The sequence below is a fragment of the Lotus japonicus genome, chromosome 1 (assembly GCF_012489685.1).
Source record: "Lotus japonicus ecotype B-129 chromosome 1, LjGifu_v1.2".
NCBI classification, from domain to species: domain Eukaryota; kingdom Viridiplantae; phylum Streptophyta; class Magnoliopsida; order Fabales; family Fabaceae; genus Lotus; species Lotus japonicus.
The window spans coordinates 107,600,550-107,622,330 of NC_080041.1; the positions used below are offsets into that span (position 1 = coordinate 107,600,550).

Below are 21,781 nucleotides of genomic sequence, written 5' to 3' on the forward strand. Positions count from 1 at the left end.
TGCAATTTGGGAGGTTGCAAAAGCAACAACACCTCTCCACAAGAGGAAGAAGAATGAACATGCTTTGACATATGTCAACAAGTGACCTAAACAAGGATGAACCAAAGCTTAACAATATAAGCAACCTCATGTGTTTTCTTCCAAGGGTGGAGTAGGAGAACATGCAATGAGCAATTCCATAAAATAAAAAATAAAAATATTAATTTTTTAATTTAGAAAACATGTGACATGTCACCTAACTAGCCAGCATGCATTTGAAATCATGAGCTGACTCACACACTAGTCTCTTCTTCTTCTTCTTCAATCTTCACTCTCTTCTCTTCAACTTCAATGGCTTCAGATCACAGTCACACAGAGACCAAATTAGGGTTTTGATCTGAGCGAATTCGAAGAAATTGAAAGAGGGGAAATGGACGTGGAGAGATCTTCGCTGTGCAATTGCGTTGTGAACTTCCTCCTGGAGGAGAACTACGTGCTCACTGCTTTTGAGCTTCTTCACGAGCTTCTCGACGATGGCCGCGACGATCAAGCAATTCGCCTCAAACAGTACTTCTCCGATCCCTCCCTCTTTCCCCCCGATCAAATCTCTCGCCTCAGCTCTCTCCGAGGTATATACTATTACTAACTCTTTGCGTATTTTGTGCATTGAGATCTCTGAAATTGAAACGGATGATGATTATGCCTAATTGATTGAAAGAAGATTTTTTTCAAATTGGAATGAGAAAACAAAACATGGGTATGAAACAGATGATGTGTTTGATTGAAATATGGTTCCTTTTAACAGATTCACACTTTTAAGTAAAGATGTTGAAAGTAGTTGATGTATTGTTTCTTGGAGAATCAATGCAACATTTTAAGTTTACTTCTGTTTAAAGTCAAACTCCACATTAATCAAAATCTGAGAATTGGAAATGATTGATAGTCTTGAAGGACATGTATGGGAAAAATAATGCTTTTAAAACTTTGTAAAGGGTCTTATATTAAGGAGCATTAAAAGTCTCTTGAAGGGGTCTTATAAAGAAGACAGGAGGGAGTAATAGATAAGAGGTAGGTAGATATGGAATATAGGTATAGATTAGGTTTAAGTGAATGAGTGATACATGATTATCAACTTGACTGGGGGGTCATTTTATGGACACATGCTTTGTGGTTTATATGATATGGGATTATGGGCGTTGTTTATGTCTGCTACTTTATATTTGGGGAACTTGGCTCTTTATAGGAGGTGCATATTGAACAAGTTCAATTTAATCAGAAATGTCGAAGTGCAGGTGGTTTAGAAGGCATATATACTATATCACATGCCTGATGATATATTGTCTTCTTCATTTTAATTATCCCAATGCAGTGGCTGATCCTCAAACTTTACTGGAAGAGAAAGAAGCAGCAGTAGAAAAGTTAGCTATTAGTGACTATGAACTGCGGTTGGCTCAAGAAGACATCTTAAAATTCAAGGATGAATTGCAGAAGAAGACAGAAAGTCTTAATGAACCAAATGGTACTTTTCTTATTTTTCAAGACATTTTAACATCTTTATCTTTAATATTTTATGTGATATCCATTTTGATGTCAATGTCATACAACTTTTAAGTAATTATGTACAACTATGTTGAAGGTCTCATGAATAATGTGTCAAGTTTTTTTATGGAAAAATATATTACTAGTTACTAGATAGGATTTACGAAGAGGAGAACACACGAAAGGATAAAGTGTAATCCAAAATAAGGAACAAAGTTGAAGGCAAACAAAAGGGTAAAACTCCCACAAGAAACCACAAAACTAAACATAGAAATAATAATACTTGATAGAATATATAATAAAATAATGCATCATAAAATAAAAAGTAATACATGTAGTAAAAATGGATATTAAAATATAATAAAAAAATGCATGATCCTAATAAAATTAAATGTAGAATTAAATATAAATAATATTCAATTTATGCTCACATCAACAAGGTAAGTTACTGGTAGAATTGTCTTCAAGATCAGTGGGAAATGGTAGTTTACATTTAAAAGGTTGCTGTAACATTTGAAAGTGTAAAAATAATAATGGGCTGGTGCAAGTTTTGGAGGAATAAATGCATGTGATATCCTTCCATAAGGCTGAGTGACTCACAGTCACAGCTCTCTTACATGTATAGTTGTTGCAAAAGATATTTTCATTTATGCCAGACTCCTAGTCTCCTGTATTGCGGAGTCTCATTCCCGATTCAGTCTTGCTTAATATATTCCCAAAATAAAAAATGTTTTTAATATTAAACCGATTTATAGTTTGTTCACAACCATTACCTTTTGGCTAATAAGGCATTTTTGTTTTATACTCTGCTTTGGACTTCTTTCTCTTCTCTTATGTAAGTTCTTTTATATTAAAAAATAATGTGACTTGGAATACCTGAGATGTTCTCCAGTTCTAACTTCTAACTGCTCTATGATATACTTCGATTTTGGATGTAGTTGCACGCTTAAGTGGAGATATTTTGGTGAATGAAGGGCAACAAATTCCACTACAAAAGAGTACTTCCTTCACCGATTTGGGTCCATTAAAGGATACTGAACGTCGAGATCTTAATTGTGCTGTAAAGGAATACTTGCTTATGGCTGGTTACCGTCTTACTGCAATGACATTTTATGAAGAGGTTGGTATTGCTGTATCGGACTTGTTTTTGGCTCTCTTTCTGTGGCTTTCTGATTTTATTTTCTTTTCCGTATGTTTTCTTTGTTTTTTCTTTTGTGTGTTTGTGTGTATTTACTATTATTTTTTGGGTAGATACTTGTGATTATAATTTTAGATAGTTCCGTTTTCTGTTTTAGTTAGCTATTGGAAATAAGATATGAAAACTGACTGCTGTGGCTGTGGTAGTTTCCTGAATGGTATGGATCATGAACCACTCAAATATGAACTAGTCATATAGGGAATGTACGAGGAAGCTTCTTTTAATTTTTCATTTTGGGACTGGGATGATGGGTCTCTTGGATATTATTGAAGCTAAGCCCTAAGGTGAATTAGGTTTTTGGGCTGGCACCTCAGATTGTCTGAGGTGCCTCAATATCTAGGAGGCGGCCATGAGACAATACCCCTTTTACCACTCTTAACCATTTGGTTATAAAAATAAAACGGAAACAGTAGTTCAGTCTGTTTAAGGTAAAATAAATGCCGAAACACAAATAAAACCCTTCACTTGTCGCTTTCTTTTTTATTTATATTGAGAATTTCTCATACGACTTGCTAAATGGATAAGTAGTTAAAATCTAATTGATAATTATGGGGCCTGATTTGTATTTCTATGGTTCTTGCAATTTTATTTTCTTATGCATTAAGACAATATTTTCCTCCTTATAATCTCCTTTTGCTTAAGTATACTGATTTCTGTGCACTCCTTCCTCCAAGAAACAAGAAAGGAAACCAATGTAACTTTCTTTTGTGGCATATCTTCATTCTGCTGCGTTTTGGTATTGCTTCAAGATTTGTTCAACAATTATTAATAGTTGATATTACTGTGTACAACGTAGAGTGTTTCGAAACTGTTGAAATTATAGGGATATATGGGCAAAGGAGAGGAGACACTCTGAATAATGATATTGGATTGATATTATGTATTTTTTTTATACTAACAGCTAAAAGCTTAAAACCTATTTATGCTTACAACCTCGTTTTAGTTCTGATGTAGTACCAGTTCTAATGGTCCAACCCTATAAGACAACTATAAAAAATGACTCACAAATAACCTAATACTCTAAGAAGTAACAAACAACACCAAAAGGTATCCCAGGTCAACAGAAGTTACAGAACTATCTGAATAAACAAAAAGATGTTTCATAGGGATTTTGGTTGATGTAAGGAAATAATTGGTATTTTTTTTATTTTGAAACAATCTGACAGATCTGTGGTTTTTCTTGTGTTTCTTTAACATCAGAAATCTAGTGGGAAAATGTTGGTGGTAGTTGTTTTTGTAAATCATCAGAGGTGCTATCAAATTATATCTGCAGGCGTGTTTATGTTGTATATATTACAATGTGTTGACCCCACCATTTTTGGTGCTTAGTGTTAGAGATTTTTTAATCTTCTGTAGCTATTCCTGTAGGTTACAGACCAGAACTTGGACATTTGGCACAACACACCTGCATCTGTACCAGATGCCTTGCGTCATTATTATTATCAGTATCTTTCATCAACTTCAGAGGCTGCTGAGGTGATTTTTCCTTTTCATTGTATATCAAGTTGCACGGTACACTAATACTACAATTTTATTTCGTACTGATTGTATCCCAAAAGTAGTAGTTCTGAAAAATTGATTGACTGTGTATTTGGTTTTTGATGTCTTTGCACTACTCAACTTCTTCAGCACCATTTTGTTGGTTATATGTGTCTTGAATTAAGTATTGACAGATTTCTTATCTGCTATTTTCTCCTAATATTGGTTCTATATTCTCATAAAAAAATTCTTGATGATTGATATATGAGTGTTTGAATACATAGTTTATGGGTTTATATATTTAGGATAGGATTAGTATCGGGCTATCAGCTTGTCTTGTCCATACATGATAGAAACTGGGTATCTTATAAACTATTTATTCTATATATTCTTTTCACTTGTGAAACTATTTCTATATAAACTGAAGTACTTGCAGAGAAATTGTTTCCTTTGTGATAAGATTTAATTCAAGAACTTCTATTATTCTCAGCAAATGATACTTCTTTTCTTTATACTTTGGAGGCATTGGATTTTTTTAATTGACTTTTAATTGCTCTTTGAATATTTAGGTAAATATTTTTACCAAATTGATCCTACAAATTTCATTTTAAGTTACTATTTCAACTGAATTACACATGAATGTTAATGCAGGAAAAATTCTCCCTGCTTCGGGAGAACGAAACATTACTTAAAGCTAATAAGGTGCTGAATCAAGAAAAGGAGGCCTTGTTGAAGAACAGAGATTTGGCAGATGCTCAAATAGGAGCATTAACTAAATCCTTGGAGGCAATGCACAAAGATGTTAAGGACAAAGAGAACTTGGTAATTCTTCATAGTTTAAGAGATTCTGTCCAACAGTAGTCATATGTTCATAATCATGATATCCTAATTTTAACTTTCAGGTGCAAGATTTAAAACAGTCCTTGGAACATCAAAGAAAGGTGATCAATGATTGCCGAGCTGAGATCACTTCACTGAAAATGCATATTGAAGGGTCTCACTTGGGAAAGAATCTGGTTGTTAGTGATGTTAATACTGTTCAATCTCAATCTTCAGAGAAGTATGAGGAAGAAATTAAGAAACTGCAGATGGAAATCGAATTGCTGAAGGAAAATAATATCAGAGCTCCTGAACCTGGAAATTTTGTTGGTTCTGAAAGTGAAAATTTTCAGACGGATGATAAAGTGATTGAGATTCATGAAGATCGGGCTGCTATCTCAAACCCTGTTGATGTGAAGATCGGTGTAGAAGACAATCAGGATTCTCAATCACCAGTTGTTCAAACTCTGAATGAGCATTCTGATAACCATGAACATACATTGCCTGAGTTATTTAGTCCTGCAAATACGAATAGTTCTAATCCTGCAAATACGAATAGTTCTTTCGAAAATATAAAAAATGACTCTGAACTAAATGTTGGGGAAAAAGCAGAGGATACCGAACTAGTAAAATCAGACAGCGTAAGTGATGACTTAATATCTGAAAAGATAGCTAGTTTCTTGCACTCTTGGCTTTGTGAAATTCTTAAAAAACATCATTTCTTATTAGTTTCATATGGCTTACCTTTTCTGAATTGGTGAGACACAATAGTTGGGACTGGTTTTGGTCAGGGCTTCTTTTGTGTGTTATAAAGAGTGAACTAGAAAAAATCTCTCCCCTCTTCATCCAAAAGAAATGAGAGTCAGAATGAATAGTTTAGCAAAAAGTATTTGTCTTTATTTGCATCATAATGTAACTATCTGGTTATATTTTGACAGGGATCAGGAACCATTCAGATACTTGCAGAGGCTTTGCCTAAAATTGTTCCATATGTCTTGATCAACCATCGTGAGGTTTGCTTCGCAATAAATTATTTTAGTTTGTTACCGTCATAAATAGGCTTCATTTGTTTCAGTTGGTTGCAGGAGCTCCTTCCTCTAATAATGTGTGCTATTGAGCGCCACCCAGATAGCAGCACTCGAGATTCTTTGACTCACACATTGTTTAATTTAATCAAGCGTCCTGATGAGCAACAGAGACAAATAATAATGGATGTATGTCGTGTTGTTTCTTTAACTTTTTGATGAATGGTTTTGAATGCAACTTTAAATTTCCCTGCCATCATTTCAGGCATGTGTCAACCTTGCAAAGAATGTTGGAGAGATGAGAACAGAAACAGAACTGCTTCCACAGTGCTGGGAACAAGTATGTTCGTGCCTTTATTTTCAACCTACTCTTTGCCATTCTGATTTTGGAACCAGGTTTTCATTTTGTCCTTGTTATGGTTATTAGATCAGTCACATGTACGAGGAACGTAGACTGCTTGTTGCTCAATCATGTGGAGAGCTTGCAGAATTTGTGCGGCCTGAGATTCGTGATTCTCTTATTTTATCTATTGTTCAGCAACTAGTAGAAGATTCTGCCACTATTGTTCGAGAGGCTGCCGCTCGTAATCTGGCTATGCTGCTTCCACTATTCCCAAACGTGGATAAGTATTTCAAGGTCAGCCTCACTATATTTGCTTCGAGGCAATCATGGAGAAGGTTTCTGACTTGAGACTTGGCTAAAATGTAAGCTCTAGAACAGGTTGATGGGACATGGTCTAGGGGATGGAGCCTTTTACCGTTACTATAATGTGACAACTTTTAAAGAAGAAAAAATAATAAAGATTAAGAGTTACTCCAATTCTTGGTTTTTTCTCTTTGCTAGGTGGAGGAGTTGATGTTCCAGTTGGCATGTGACCCATCAGGAGTGGTGGTGGAAACTACTCTCAAGGAATTGGTTCCTGCAGTTATAAAGTGGGGAAACAAATTGGATCATGCTTTGAGAGTTTTACTTTCTCATGTTTTAAGCTCCGCTATGGTACTTATTTTCCTTTGAACTGACACTTCTCCCTTCAGTGACAATCAAGATTATGTTTCTGACAGGAGTTTCTTGCCTCAATCTACAGCGTTGTCCGCCTCTTTCTGGGGTTGAAGGGTCTTTAGAGTCACATCTCCGCGTCTTGGGTGAAAGAGAGCGGTGGAATATAGATGCTCTGTTGAGAATGATGGTGGAATTACTGTCTTTGGTGCACCAGAAAGCAATTGAGACATGCCCCTTCTCATGCACCTCAGAATCTGCCCAAATTGTGCTATCTACCCCATTGCTTGAATTGTATGCTAGGTAAGCTTAGCAAGAACCTCTTGATTTTGAAATAATACCACTCTGACATTTGAAACAGTCAATGAGCTGGGCATGAGTCTTAATGCCAAGTACCACCTGAGTATTGTTAATTCATGTTGTAATGTATGTGTTCAAAACATGCGTATTCATATATGCATAGACTGAAAGACAAATTGTGGATGCCTACACTATCGAAGATGCTACTCATCTTCAATGTGTCCATTTTTTGCTAGGGGACAAGTTGAATGGGAAGCATTTGAATGGATGCATGTTGAGTGCTTTCCTAGTTTGATACAGCTGTCTTGCTTATTACCACAGAAAGAAGATAATTTACGGAGCCGAATTTCTAAGGTTTCTTGCCTACTACCTTTTGAATTTTTTTTTTGATGGTTTCTTATGACTTCGGATCAAAACTATTTTTGAGCTTTTGCTGATATAACTTTTGTAAATGCAGTTTCTGTTATCTGTTTCTGAATCGTTTGGGGATTCCTATGTGACATGCATCATGCTACCGATATTTTTAATTGCCGTTGGGGATAGTGCCGATTTGACATTTTTTCCAACTGCCATCCATTCAAGAATTAAAGGTAAAAGTTCTTCACTTTTCTGTGAATTTTTCGCATAATTGCTTCATATTTGACTGTTCACTTGTAGGCTTGAGGCCAAGATCTGCTGTTGCTGATAGACTCTCTACAATGTGTGTCCTACCACTTCTATTGGCTGGTGTTTTAAGTGCTCCTGGAAAACATGAACAGTTAGTAGAATATTTGAGGAAGCTGCTACTAGAAGACAAATCCATGGAGAACCGATCAACCAAACACATTCCTGAGATTATTAATGCTATCCGCTTTATATGGTTTGATTATCACCACTAACATTCTAAAAATTAAGATAATTTCTACTCCTATATTCATAATGTGCTTTCTTTATAATGCAGCATATATGAACAAAATCATGGTATGATATTTAATATACTATGGGAAATGGTTGTCAGCTCTAACATGACCATGAAAATTAATGCCGCTCAACTGCTGAAAGTTATTGTAAGCCTACCGTTGTTTGAGTTTCGACTTTTGCGTTGTACTCATACAAACAAATGGCTAAACTAACACTAATATCTTCATAAACAGGTGTCATATATTGATGCAAAGGTTGCTTCAACTCATGTTTTGCCTGCCCTAATTACTCTGGGATCTGACCAAAACCTGAATGTGAAGTATGCCAGCATAGATGCATTTGGGGCTGTAGCTCAACATTTTAAAAACGAGATGGTATCCATCACTAGTATATCTCTCTCTAGTTTATGTTGAAATTATGATGTTTATGCTGTTCCTCATTTCAAATATCTGATCAAATAAGATATCTTCCAGATTGTTGACAAGATACGTGTGCAAATGGATGCTTTTCTTGAAGATGGTTCCCATGAAGCTACTATTGCTGTTATTCGTGCGTTGGTGATTGCAGTACCACATACAATAGAAAGACTTAGAGATTATATCCTTAACCCTACCTCTGGAAAAGAAATATGTTAAGAAAACTGCTTAATGTCCTGACATTTTGTCTCATTGGTTATTTGCATATTTTTGTTGGCTTTCAAGGTCTCTCAAACTTTGCTATTTGTTTCTTTAACTCGGTGTACATCTTTTATCCAAGATTTTCCAGCTTACAGCTATGCCGAATGTAACAAATGATTTAATGCGTCGACGAGAGAGAGCAGATGCTTTTTGTGAGGCAATCCGTGCTCTGGATGCTACAGGTTTGTTCATTTAAAAATTATTTTAGTCTGGCATCGCGAAACCTTTTCAAGCTATTATTATGATTTTCAAGTCAAGGTTTGATTTGTGGTATTAATGTTCCCTCTATTAAAAGATACCCTGAACTTCCTTGTACTGTTATCATATCCAGAGTTTCGATTAATGTAATCTACTCTTGGAGCTACCAGTTTGGTACCATGGCCCAATTATTGCCTGTTTCATGTCTTTAATCTAATTATTTGAATTTGAATAGAATATTTTTAGGAATAATCCTGACTCATCAAATCGAGTGGCTAATTGTTTTAGGGGGAAGTGTGTTTCTTCATTTCTTGACGTGCCTTTCATTTTTTTTTATAATAAAAAGTATTAGATAGTAGTAAAAGAAAATTACAAGAGGAATCCTAAGATGATGTCCACAACCAAAACCTTCTCAGATTAGGAGGGTTGGCTACATGGATCAAACGTGCCATAATGTCCTATTATGAATTAATGGCAGACCATTTACAAGGCCAAAGCCTTTCCTTTTCGCATCATTATTCATCAAAGTTCTTGTATATCCTTCTGTAGTTCCCGGTATAATGACATATTTTTTGTAATTTCAACTTCGTTTTGACAATTGTTTGTAATTTACTAATTCCAATTATTTTATGCACCATCCAATACTCTACAGTGTAGAGTCTATATTTGCAACATTATGTGTAAAAGTCATAGTTTTGAAGTTTTAATTTCATGGAGATGATGTTCTTGATTTTTAAAACTTCTTTCTTCCCTCAAGTATTTTTAATTTAGTTTCTCTTCTTATAGATCTTCCTGCAAATAGTGTCCGCGACTTCTTCCTGCCTGCTATACAGAACCTGTTTAAAGACATGGATGCATTGGATCCAGCACACAAAGAAGCCCTTGAAATTATTTTGAAGGAAAGATCAGGGGGAACTTTTGACAATATTAGCAAGGTGATGGGCGCCCATCTCGGGCTTCCATCATCAGTCAGCAACTTGTTTGGTGAGGGCGGGTTGCTAGGAAAGAAAGAAACCACAGAACCACCATCAGAGGCAGTTGCGTCCCCCAAAGCTGCCACACCACCAACAGAGGACACTAGATTCCGGCGCATCATGCTGGGAAATTTCGGCGACATGCTTCGTGGCAAGGCGAAAGCCCAAGAGGAAGGTCAGAACCAATAAGATGTGCTTCTGTAAAATAATTTCTGCTCATTCATATACTTCAGGTGAAGGTCACTGTTGGTTCCCAAATATACAACAACCAAACTTAACCCATTAGGTGAGATTAGCCACAGCTGTTTCCCGTATATATCACATTTTTTTATCCTCTTACTCTAGTTTCTGAGAAAGAAGATGAACATATAGATAAACATTTTGATGCAAAATTTTGTTGTGTTTTGATTGTTTTCCTAAGCCTTGTGTCGAGAACAGAAGAGAGATTTGAATCGAGAGACGATAAGAATGTGTGAATTGTTCTTTAAGTTTTGTGGGCTCTATAGTCTGTGCTCAACTGACATTTTATGGTGTGTGTGAATTTGAGGTGTCAACAATTTTTTTTCCTGTTGTTTACCACTTTAGTGTTCAGTCAGAAGTTTGGAAATGACTCACTTAGTGTGGACAAGCTAATTTGGTTATATGACGGTTCCATCGGTTTAATTCAGGTCTTGTTTAAGGTGAAGGAGGATAAAACTCTCTCACCATGAGGCTTCATAAAATCACCATTGGATGTAATTATGAAAAATTGGATGGCCAAGATTTTTACTATCAATGACATGATAAATTCTACATATTTGCTATGAAGCTCATGTTATCTTCACCCAGAAGTTGATCCAACTTAAAAAATGTTCTTGAATTCAAACCCTGAATAAGAAACATATTATAATTTGGATTAGGATCAACTCTATCCCAAAAGCTAGCTTAGAAGTAATAAATGATACTGTTCTACCTTTATAAACATTTATTTAGCTATATCTTTACCCAATTTGATACCTTAACCAAACAAAGGAGTACCACAATGCACTCACGCAAGGGCATGAACCAAGAAACTTCGTAAAACCAAAATTAAATTGGTGGAATGAGTGGAGCCAAATTAGTGGGGCTACTTGGTATTGCCATAATGCTCAAATGTTGTTAATGCGAATTGAATGCACCACAACGACCACTTCTTTGTGTGGGACCATGACCCTTTACTTGCTACCCAAATTAAGTTAACATTAACCAAACCCACTCACTATCTCCACTTATATAAACTGCCTATGAACTTCATTTTCTAAGCATAATATCCTCTGCGAATTCAGTTTAGTGGCGAGTTTTTGTAGCAAGAAAGTGAGCATGATGATGATGAAGAAGGAGATCAAGGTCTCTGCCTCTAGTGTGGCTTTGTGTGCAGTGGTTGTGGTGGTGCTGCTTATGGCGGAGGCGGCACCCATTGCTGAAGCTGTGACTTGCAGCCCAGTGGCGTTGAGCCCTTGTCTTGGGGCAATATCTTCCTCTACTCCACCATCAGCCGCCTGTTGCCAGAAGTTGAGGGAGCAAAAGCCATGCTTATGTGGGTACCTCAGAAACCCATCCTTGGCGCCGTATGTTAACTCTCCTGGCGCAAGAGCAGTGGCTAGTACTTGTGGGATCCCCTACCCAAGATGTTAGCTATATAAGTTTTATAGCATGTTTGGTTGCACGATTTGCACAGAATCCATTACATATTTACTCGTAAGCTAAGACTTACTGTTTTTAAATAAAAGTGATTCCAGAGCATTTCACCGTGGAACCAAACATGCTGTTAATTAGATATTACTCTTACAATGATGGTAGGTATTAAAAGTATATTGAAGAATCTACCTATCTTTTAATATGTTAACTAAGAAGGATTAAGCTGAATCTAGATTTTCTCATGTGGAAACATTCTCATGTTTCCAAATTGTATGTCTATCTCGTTTTTCATATATATTAAATAAGAGTGATCATTTGAATACTAATAAAAAGAGATAGACACTATGTTTTGTTTGAGATTATTGATGTTAATTTGACAAATTAAGCTAGCTCTCTATAGATGAATCCGGATACAATAATTGCATGTATAGTATTACAAGTATCTAGGAATTCATCTATACACAGTGTTAAGAGTCATGAATAAGGAAATAATAATGGGGGTTCAACACTTCAAAGTGATATTTGCTTGAAAAAATTACATGTGATATTCAAATTTGGAGGAGTATAAGTTTAATTTTTTTAATAAGGATAAATTTATGTTATTCAACAATTTTTTGGTTCTTGATGTATGGTTCAGCATATATTGCATGTTCTTTTTTACCTGGATGTCCCCATCTATTCATGAAACTTTAGTTGAACTTGCAAATGTAAAGAACCTGGCTCCTACCTTAAAAATTAAGTTGAACTTGTTAGGAAAATTTCCACAGTTAATTTGGCATTCTAGGCTATGTGATATATGTTTATAATACTGGAGTATACTATGATTAATATTATTCTATATAACGTGATTGCACTATCATTATAATTATAATTATCAAATGTGTGCAAGAGTCCAACAACAAGAATTGTCTGGGTGGTGTAGTCGGTTATCACGCTAGTCTCACACACTAGAGGTCCCCAGTTCGAACCCGGGCTCAGACATTTTAACTTTTTTTTATCACATGTTTCTCAGACATTTTTTTATCACATTTAACTTTTTTTGTCCCATTTTGAACTTCTCATGTCAGTTCATAAGAATTTATTTTTGAATCCTTGTTGGTAAAACGTTTTCAACTGGCTAACTCCTGCTTTCCTCTTGTAACCAAAAAAAAAACTGGCTAACTCCAAAAATAGCAGTAAGAAATTGACCCATACTTACTTATGGTCCCACTTACTAGAGCAAACATGAACGGACACCACAATTGCATGCTTTAATTGAACACCACAACTAGAAATGTGGCTTTGTTTTATCTTATTTTTGGAAGAAAAATACAACACAATCAAATCTTGACAAATATAAGAAAAATGATAATCGAAGGATAAAATTTCCAAACACTCAAATGAGTACCTTCTTAAGTGGCTTATTTTGCTTGACAATCGTACAGTGCTCTCTAGAAATAAGTGATAAGGAAATTGTCCAATTTCAACTCAATATATTTCTAACTCGAAGAATCAATTCATACAACCAAAAATTACAGACATCACTTGTTTTTATGAAGATGTCTACAACTTCCAAGCAGTCAGATTCATAAATCACAATCAACTTTTCTATGCCCTACTCATAGATATGTCGTAGTCACATCTCCACCGCAACCAATTCAGCATCCAAAGCATTCCATTATAAATTATTAGTAGCAATTATTAATGTGAGAAAGTAATTTAACTAAAATGTAATAACCAATAAATTAATAGTTAGAATACCTAACTTCTAAATCCTTTAAATGTGTCTTTTATTTATAAAGCAAAAGAAAATTGAAACCATTGTCTCTTTTGGATTTTGATAGGATATTTCCATAACATTTTTGTTTGCTTAAATTACTTGGCAAATTTTGTACTACCTTCAATTTTATTTTAATGATGTACCCGCATTGAGTGATTTAATAGATTACTATCATATTATTTAAGGTAAATATTACATCTTTAGATTTTACTTTACTTATCAATTGACTTTATCGTATAAGAGATTAATTTCTATGCACCGACGGTGTAAATAAGTTTTACACCATCATTCAATTACATCCCTCCATTTTGTTATCTCACAATTAATTTTGAATTTAATAATATCTAAAATCGAAAATGAAAGGTTGTGATTGAATGATGGTGTAAAACTTTTTACACCGTCGGTGCATAGAAATTAATCTCATCTTATAAAATTAATTTTTTATTTAATAAAAAATAGACGAGTGGTGGAAACGAAACTCGCAAATCTCACGTTCCTAACAATGGAACGCTGCATTACTACGATAGAAGAAAATCAAAATTTTAATCGGTACATGAATATTTATTATTAAACTAACTCATTTTGGACACCACGCCTTAATCTGACGTAAGGTACCATAGCAATCCAAAATACTTTGTTTTTCAGAATTGGATATATTCAACCCAGCAACCTTACAAGAAGATGGCAAAAAATTAATGTGACATGAAAGTTTTCAATAATATACATTCCCTACATCATTATACTCATATGATAGATTCATCTCTATCCAATCAATCTCTAGCTCTCATCTCCTATAAATATTAGTAGCAAAGAAAGGCTCATCATTCGGAACATATAATCCACGTTCAGTTACTACAACCATTGTTTCTTCTTCCACCTCAAAACTTGGGAAGGGGATAACAATCATCAACTCAATTAATCACACAATATAATAATGTCTTCAGATCTCTCTGTCATTCTACCTCGTGTTGTAATTGTTTCTAGACGAACGGTTCGCAAAAACAAATTCGTTGATTTTGTGGGTAAGTTTCATTTCATTCAAACACCTCAATCAATTCTAGTTTTCTTTCCAGAAATACAATAGTGAAAACATGAAATTCCATATATTTTCTGGAAAATAAAATATGTTACGATAAAAAACACACAGTTGTGGCACATCAACATTTCCAATGATGTATTGGATTGAGGTTTTTTTAATAATGTTTGATGATACAAATTCTGTGAAACATGGCCTTTATTTCTTATTAATGTTTTCATTACATGATTTTCAGGTGAATATCACCTTGATCTAATAGTAGAATATGGCGCTGTACCGATCATTGTTCCTCGTGTTTCTGGGGTCCATATGTTGTTGGATAGTTTTGAGCCAATCCATGGAGTGCTTCTTTGTGAAGGAGAAGACATTGATCCTAGTTGGTACGAACAAGACACCTCAGGTCTTTCCCAAGAGGAATTGGAAGAAATAAGAAAGCTTCATGCTAGTGATACAGCCATTGATAGAGAGAAAGATTCAATTGAGTTGAGCCTTGCCAAGCTTTGCCTTGAAAGGAACATTCCCTTCCTAGGAATATGTAGGGGATCACAGGTCCTAAATGTGGCATGTGGGGGTACTTTATACCAAGACATAGAGAAAGAGCTTTCAAAAAATTGCCTAGAGAGCCAAAGAGTTATGCACATGAACTATGATGATTATGATGGGCATAGGCATGAGGTGGCAGTGGTTGAAAACACCCCTTTGCATCATTGGTTCAAAGAATCATTGGTTGAAGGGAAAAATGATATTTGGGTTAATAGTTATCACCATCAAGGGGTTAAGAGATTGGCACAACGTTTTGTCCCAATGGCATTTTCCTGTGATGGTTTGATTGAAGGATTTTATGACCCAGATGCTTATAATCCAGAAGAGGGTAAATTTATCATGGGATTGCAGTTTCACCCTGAGCGTATGAGGAAGCCTGATTCAGATGAATTTGATTATCCAGGATGCCCTTTTGCTTATAAGGTTTGAAAAATTAAAATGGTTTCTTTCAAGTTCTACTAATTTATTGTTAATATATTGAATCTACACCAATAAATTCTAGCACAGCACAACTGGTAGATAGTTTGTCGCCTTAAGCATCTAGTCCATGATTCGATTCCTGAGCAATGCTATGAATAATGATTTGTTGGGAGAGGCCAAAAATCCTCACTCCGAGCTAATTTTGCAGTGGAGTTAAACGTACTCTGAATTCTAAGAATTTTATCTCTAATGTGAACATTAACAAACTAAGTAGGAATTAATACATGAATTTTTTCATTGATACTACTCTACCAGGAATTTGTGAAGGCAGTTATTGCTTATCAGAAGAAGCTGATTAACTCAACACCTGTTGAAAAGCCTTTGAAGCTTAATAAGGAAATGGAAAACAAGAGGAAAATTATAGTTCGCAGTTTCTCACTTGCAAAAAATCTTTACAATGCTGGCCAGGGAATGAACCCCTCCAAAGAACTTGAACCTGGGGCACAATTTCTCGAGGTACAACACAAACTATGTAGAAAAATCTAAAAAGAAAGACACTATTGTATTTTGTGTTAACTTATGCCAATTTGTTTTTTCCAATTTGTTTTTTCAACATTTTCTATGTATTCTTGATTTATGTTTGAATTTGCAGTCAAATACAGCCTTGAGTGTGCAGCAAGAAAATAGGTTAAAGCAAATGGGTGCAACAGTTAGGAATGCAGGGTCATACATACAGAGACTGAAGCTGAATGAGGAGAGAGAGAAAATGGCAAGAAATGTAATGGGGAAAATGTCAGTGGAACAATTATCTGAGCTATTGTCTTTCTATCACACTATGGGGCAGATTTGTTCAGAAGTGCTAGAGAGAAAGATGCAGGATATTGTCAATGAGCTTGCTTCATAATTTGTTTCATATTCTTAACTTTTTGTAATTTTTTGAGGACCATGTAGTATTTGTTGCAATTTGATGGTCTACATTGTATCATACAATCATCTAGTTCTTGTTGAGGTATTGTAAGGTGGATTTGATCCATAAAACACAATAAAGGTTTTTTTTTTAACTCAACACAATAGAGGTTCATCACACAAGTTCAATGAAATTTCAATATTATATACTATTTTATTTAATGTTATACTAAAATAGTAAAATGTATATTAACAGTCCAAAAGTCCGTGAAATGTATCATATAAATTTATAGTTGAATTCTAATTATAAACAATATATATTTATTGGAGGAAAGAATTGGTTATTAATTTATTGAGATTTGCTAAATTTCCACTATCTTATTTATTCCATTAAGTAGCACTAACTTGAGAAACAGACTTAATTATCTCTTGATAATTCAAGGAAAAAAACTCTTTTTTTACCTCATCCTAATAGATCAATAAAATTATTTATAAATAAATCAATAATTATTGGAGGAGACAGGGGAGCCCATGGGCCAAGGAGCAAGACACCAATAGATATCACATCACATCTTAGCCCAAAATCTTAAGACATTAATTAGGTTTATTGGTCACATCTCCTATAAAGTCTTCTCCTCACTCATACTTAACCAATATGAGACTCTAACTCACACTTAAATTCTCAACAATCTCCCCCTTAAGTGTGAGTCACCACCACATTATCATGACCCCCCCCTCCGCGGAAGCTATTCACACTTGCATTGTCGTTCATTGCATCAATGGAACCCGCTGCGAAGTCACACTGCTAGGAAGATTGTCGACACAAGGAGTCGTTATCATGGTCCCACAAACCATCGACTCTGATACCACTTGTTGGGGCGGACACAAGAGCTCATGGGCCGAGGAGAAATACACCAAGAGATTGACGTCACATCTTAACCCAAAACCTTAAGGCATTAGGTTTATGTGTCATATCTCTTATAAAGTCTTCTCCTCACCCACACTTAATCAATGTGGGACTCCAACTCACACTTAAATTCTCAACAATAATTAATGTAAAAATTAAAGCTAGAGCTTATGATTTTCTATTTAAATAAAATCAAATTTCACACTAAATTCAAAAGGGTGGTTCATTACATTACGTACCTATTAGGGGTGAGCATCGGGCGGGTTCGGGCGGATTCAGGCTCAAAATCATAAAACTGAGGAAAACCGTAACACATATATTTCAATCCGCTTCTGTCCGTTTATGCTTTCAGTTAGTGCGGGTTCGGTTTGTGCGGGTTTCGAATTATGCGGGTGGGTTAAAACCGGTTTAGTACCACAAAAATATGATGCAGAGGTTGTGGATCAGGGGCTCATGAGCAGTTGCTAAGAGGTATAGAGTCGTGAAGTGGTAAAGAAGGAAGAAGAAGGAGGAGGAGTGGTGTCTGTTGTGTGATTTACTTTTTTTTGTGATTCACAAATCAGTGGTTTGGATGGGAAGGAGAAGGCGGTGGAGGCCAGGAAGATAAGAAGCCACTGAGTGTGAGCCGTAAAGCTGGGTATGCGGTCTAGCCCGCCCCGCATAAGCCTGCCCCGCATGTTAGCGGGCTTGCCCGTGTAGGCCCGCAAATAAATGAACATGTATTTAAGTTAGCCCGCGACTGCCTCGCTTAAACCGCAGATAAACGAACTGGCCCGCGGGCCCTATTAGATTTTAAAATAAAACAAGAAAAAAAAACCTAAAAAAATAGAGAAAAAAACTGATTGCCAAAACAATTCTGCGAATTCGACATTACACAATTAAACTCTAAAATATTCCACAAATCTAAAGCAAGAAGATTTCATGGTGGCAGTGGGAGACTTAGGAAAGACGGAATCCAAAAAAAAAAAAAAGAGTAAGAGAACAGAAGTAGGGTACATAAGGTAACTTGTCTGGTAAGTGATGAGTGTCTCACTTCACTTGGGTCTCTTTGGTTGGTTTTTTTTTTTGGGCCAGTCTATCAAGAATTCAAGATCAAGTAAAGTAGTTTTTGGACTCTGAAGATAATTTTTTTATGTAATTATACGGCCCACAGACCAGCCTATAAAACCGCGGGTTCAACCCATTTAAACCGCGGGCTAAACGAGCCAGCCCAGATAGGCCCGCATTTAAGCGAACCACCATACACCGGGCTATTGACCATGTGGATCACGAGTTACGCTGGTTGGCCCACAGACTTTGGTCCGTTTATCCAAGTCTAGTGAGCCGTGGGGTGATTCTGTTGCTATGCTTGAAGTCATGAAGGTGATCTATATTTTGGAAGAAAGTTTAAGAACATGGTGATGTAGAAGAAGGAATTTATTTTTGGATGCATTTCTAGGAAAGAAAAAAGTACAATGAATGAGGTAAAGAGGACAAAGGTAGCGTGAAAGAGAAAGGATAGGAATTAGGAAATATATTACTTATTTGTTTAGTCACGTGCTCTTGACTAGGTTTAGTGTAGATGGTAAAGGCTAGAAGCATAGGTTGGAAAGTGACTAGTATGATAGAGAGAGAAAGAAGCAAAGTGATGTGCTTGCACGGCTCCACCTAGTGCTATATGACAAACAAGATATGAGTGCATGTAGCATGCTTTAATTTGAATTCTGGTTCGGTCGGGTTCGGTCACCGATGGATTTCATTATGGTGAACCGAACCTGCCCACGTCAACCCATATGAGACCGAAAAAGTGACTCGCAAACCCGTGTTGAACCGCCTGTGTGCATTGGGTTGGGCTTAGGTAAGCCGGTCTGGTTCGGCCCGGTTTTTTTTAGCAGGCCTAGTACCTATATATATAAAAACCATTTTCAATTAGAGAACGAATAAGAGAACAATAGAAACCATTCACACTGTACTTTCTATTCTATCTCATTTTATTTTTCTTCAATTATTATCACATTGTATATCATATCTCTCATTTCTCTTGTTTTTCTTCTTATATCATTGAGGTGGAAGTGTGTTTGATTTGTGATTAAAATAACAATGCGAATATATACATCATACATAGCAAAGCATGTACAAGCTCACCGACAAACATGAAATGATAAAACAATAAGGTGTTTGCTATGGTACCTTAACCCAAATCAAGGTATGGTACCCAAAATGAGATAATTCAATAATAAAGAAGCATGTACAAGTTATAATTTTGATGTTATTTTATCGTAGTGATGTAACATTTCATTCTTAGAGACATGAGATTTGCAAGTTGTGTTTTTTTAGGTTTTATTCATCCGTCAATCATGGTCATTTTACGCGCATCTCAATCATTATCGTTCATCTCTACAATTAAACCATTTTTCATTAAAAAACAAATTTCATGAGATGAAATTAATTGAATAGTAAAATGAAATGCGAAAATGTAAAATTTACCTAAAAAATTATAATAATCATCTATTAAATTACTCAATGCGGGTATCATACCCAAAATATTTTATGGGTATCACAGAATTTACCAAACAAATAATCATTTTCATTTTCTAATTCCAATGCAAATAGTACAATAAGTCACCTTTACAGAATCATAAATTAATGAACTTCTAGATCAAAGTTTATGCAAAATATCATTGGCTATCCCAAGTTAAGGTATTTTTTCCCAAAATTAAAAAGTATTCGACTCAAAGCTTGTGATATAGTATAATTTTATTGTATGAGAATTACTTCTCACGAGGTGCACTCTTCATTCTATTCTTCATCCACTTCAACGATCACTTTAGCTAAGAAAATGTCTTCATTTTCTTCTGCCAGTTTAAAATTTGTAGACCTATATAAAAGGCTTAAATACTCTTTTGGTCCTTGAAATTATAAAGGGAATCAAATCTGATCCCTATAAAATTTTCGCATCAAATTAGGTCCCTAAAATTATTTTTTTAATCTAATTAAGTCCTTTTACTCAATTTTGACCAGTCAACCGTCACGTGGCAAGCCTAATCAGCAAAGGATGACCACATGGACTTTTTTCACATCAATTTTAGTCCCTTGAAAAATATTTTAATCAACTTTAGTCCTTGTTCTTCCACATTCCCCTTCTACCTTCTTCCTCTTCCTCCATAACTCAAATCCTTAAACCCAGAAGTTCAAAACCCTTAAAAACTATATGTTCATCATATTCACCTTGTTCTTCCTTTTGAATTTATGAGATTTGAGTTATGGAGGAAGAGGAAGGAGGTGGAAGAGGAAGAAGATGAAGGTGGAAGAACAGGGACTAAAATTGATGAAAATATTTTTCAAGGGACTAAAATTGATGTGAAAAAGTCCCTATGACCGTCCTTAGCTGACTAGACTTGCAACTGGGCTATTGACCGGTCAAAATTGAGCAAAAGGACTTAATTAGATTAAAAAAACAATTTTAGGGATCCAATTTGATGCGAAAATTTTACAGGGATCAGATTTGATTCCCTTTACAATTTGAAGGATCAAAAGGTTATTTAAGCCTATATAAAATGATACTAATATTAGGGGTAAATGGTCACAATGGTCCCTGGAAGTTCCCACCGACTTCAGAATCGTCCCTGGATGAATTTAATTAGGCTCGCGGTCCCCAGAAGTTACAAAAAATAGTCATAGTAGTCCCTGACGTTAAAATCATATAACGTCCGTTAACCTTTTACTGACATGAAATTTTTTTTTTCCCACAATCAATGCCTACGTGGAAATAGCCGTTGGGGGTTTATGTTAAACACTTCAAATTAGTCCCTGAAATCATCTATATGAAGATGAACCCTAACATTTGGGGGAAAATCTCAAATTCATCAACCTTCAATCTGAAAGGGAGAAGGGAGATGAGTGGTAGTTCTAGGTCGCGACTTCCACAGAGGCCATCGAAAAAACCCATGGGAAGTTCTAGCTCAGGGATGAACGATGGAGTGCCCCATTGCAAGTGTGGTGAAGAAGCAGTGGTTAGGGTTTCCAAAACTGATGCCAACCCAGGAAAACCCTTCTATAGTTGCTATCTACCAAAGGCAAGTAAATGATTTTCTGGGTTCTTCATTTTTGCATATGTTGGCATGAATTCATAATTTCTGGGTTGTATGGGTTTTGTTGTACAGGGTCATTTATCTAATTGCAACTTCTTTCGATGGGTTGAAGATGGAAATGAAGTTGAATCGAATGCCCCAAACTGTATGCAGAATGAAGAAGTTGTGAGGGTGTTGAATGAGATTTCTCTGAAGAATGCAGTGTTGATGCAGGAGGTGGTGCTTATGAAGGAAGCTATTTTGAAGAAAAATGAGATGGTGATTGAACAAATTAGGTACATGAATGCAGCCATGTGCAAGAACAATGACCTTGCAGCTCAACAAGTTCAATTGATGAGAATTTGTGTCATATTGATGACTTTGTTTGTGTTTGTAATGATGATTGGGAAGTTCATGTAA

The 21,781-nt window shown here is 35.6% G+C and overlaps 4 protein-coding genes and 1 non-coding gene across 5 annotated transcripts; all 5 read left to right on the top strand.

Annotated features, from left to right (window-relative positions):
* The first annotated feature begins 258 nt into the window (after positions 1-258).
* LOC130728936 (uncharacterized) lies at positions 259-10,661 on the top strand. The gene is made up of 20 exons (XM_057580521.1): positions 259-608; positions 1,349-1,498; positions 2,457-2,638; positions 4,085-4,192; positions 4,847-5,017; positions 5,098-5,655; positions 5,953-6,027; positions 6,100-6,228; positions 6,305-6,379; positions 6,467-6,676; positions 6,884-7,036; positions 7,125-7,339; positions 7,573-7,690; positions 7,794-7,926; positions 7,994-8,195; positions 8,277-8,382; positions 8,470-8,610; positions 8,710-8,833; positions 8,979-9,095; positions 9,898-10,661. The coding sequence occupies exons 1-20, from the start codon at positions 410-412 to the stop codon at positions 10,272-10,274; spliced, it is 3,543 nt and encodes a 1,180-aa protein (XP_057436504.1). The 5' UTR covers positions 259-409; the 3' UTR covers positions 10,275-10,661.
* A 695-nt stretch (positions 10,662-11,356) lies between these two features.
* On the top strand, positions 11,357-12,098 carry LOC130728938 (non-specific lipid-transfer protein 2). The gene has a single exon (XM_057580522.1). The coding sequence runs from the start codon at positions 11,424-11,426 to the stop codon at positions 11,736-11,738; it is 315 nt and encodes a 104-aa protein (XP_057436505.1). The 5' UTR covers positions 11,357-11,423; the 3' UTR covers positions 11,739-12,098.
* Positions 12,099-12,648: 550 nt separating this feature from the next.
* Positions 12,649-12,722, top strand: TRNAV-CAC (transfer RNA valine (anticodon CAC)). Its single transcript has one exon. It is a non-coding gene; the product is annotated as a tRNA-Val (tRNA).
* Positions 12,723-14,301: 1,579 nt separating this feature from the next.
* On the top strand, positions 14,302-16,584 carry LOC130728939 (putative glutamine amidotransferase GAT1_2.1). Its single transcript, XM_057580523.1, has 4 exons — positions 14,302-14,522; positions 14,772-15,502; positions 15,815-16,015; positions 16,152-16,584. The coding sequence occupies exons 1-4, from the start codon at positions 14,435-14,437 to the stop codon at positions 16,401-16,403; spliced, it is 1,272 nt and encodes a 423-aa protein (XP_057436506.1). The 5' UTR covers positions 14,302-14,434; the 3' UTR covers positions 16,404-16,584.
* A 4,654-nt stretch (positions 16,585-21,238) lies between these two features.
* On the top strand, positions 21,239-21,781 carry LOC130717941 (uncharacterized protein At4g04775-like). The gene is made up of 2 exons (XM_057568354.1): positions 21,239-21,367; positions 21,455-21,781. Exons 1-2 carry the CDS (start codon positions 21,239-21,241, stop codon positions 21,779-21,781), a joined length of 456 nt encoding a protein of 151 aa, XP_057424337.1.

Coding starts and splice junctions, on each gene's coding strand:
- LOC130728938 (XM_057580522.1), top strand. CDS start 11,424: ATGATGATGATGAAGAAGGAGATCAAGGTCTCTGCCTCTAGTGTGGCT.
- LOC130717941 (XM_057568354.1), top strand. CDS start 21,239: ATGGGAAGTTCTAGCTCAGGGATGAACGATGGAGTGCCCCATTGCAAG. Junction 21,368..21,454: donor ATAGTTGCTATCTACCAAAG/GCAAGTAAATGA, acceptor TTTGTTGTACAG/GGTCATTTATCTAATTGCAA.
- LOC130728936 (XM_057580521.1), top strand. CDS start 410: ATGGACGTGGAGAGATCTTCGCTGTGCAATTGCGTTGTGAACTTCCTC. Junction 7,340..7,572: donor TTGCTTGAATTGTATGCTAG/GTAAGCTTAGCA, acceptor ATTTTTTGCTAG/GGGACAAGTTGAATGGGAAG. Junction 7,691..7,793: donor TACGGAGCCGAATTTCTAAG/GTTTCTTGCCTA, acceptor TTGTAAATGCAG/TTTCTGTTATCTGTTTCTGA.
- LOC130728939 (XM_057580523.1), top strand. CDS start 14,435: ATGTCTTCAGATCTCTCTGTCATTCTACCTCGTGTTGTAATTGTTTCT. Junction 14,523..14,771: donor CAAATTCGTTGATTTTGTGG/GTAAGTTTCATT, acceptor CATGATTTTCAG/GTGAATATCACCTTGATCTA. Junction 16,016..16,151: donor CTGGGGCACAATTTCTCGAG/GTACAACACAAA, acceptor TTGAATTTGCAG/TCAAATACAGCCTTGAGTGT.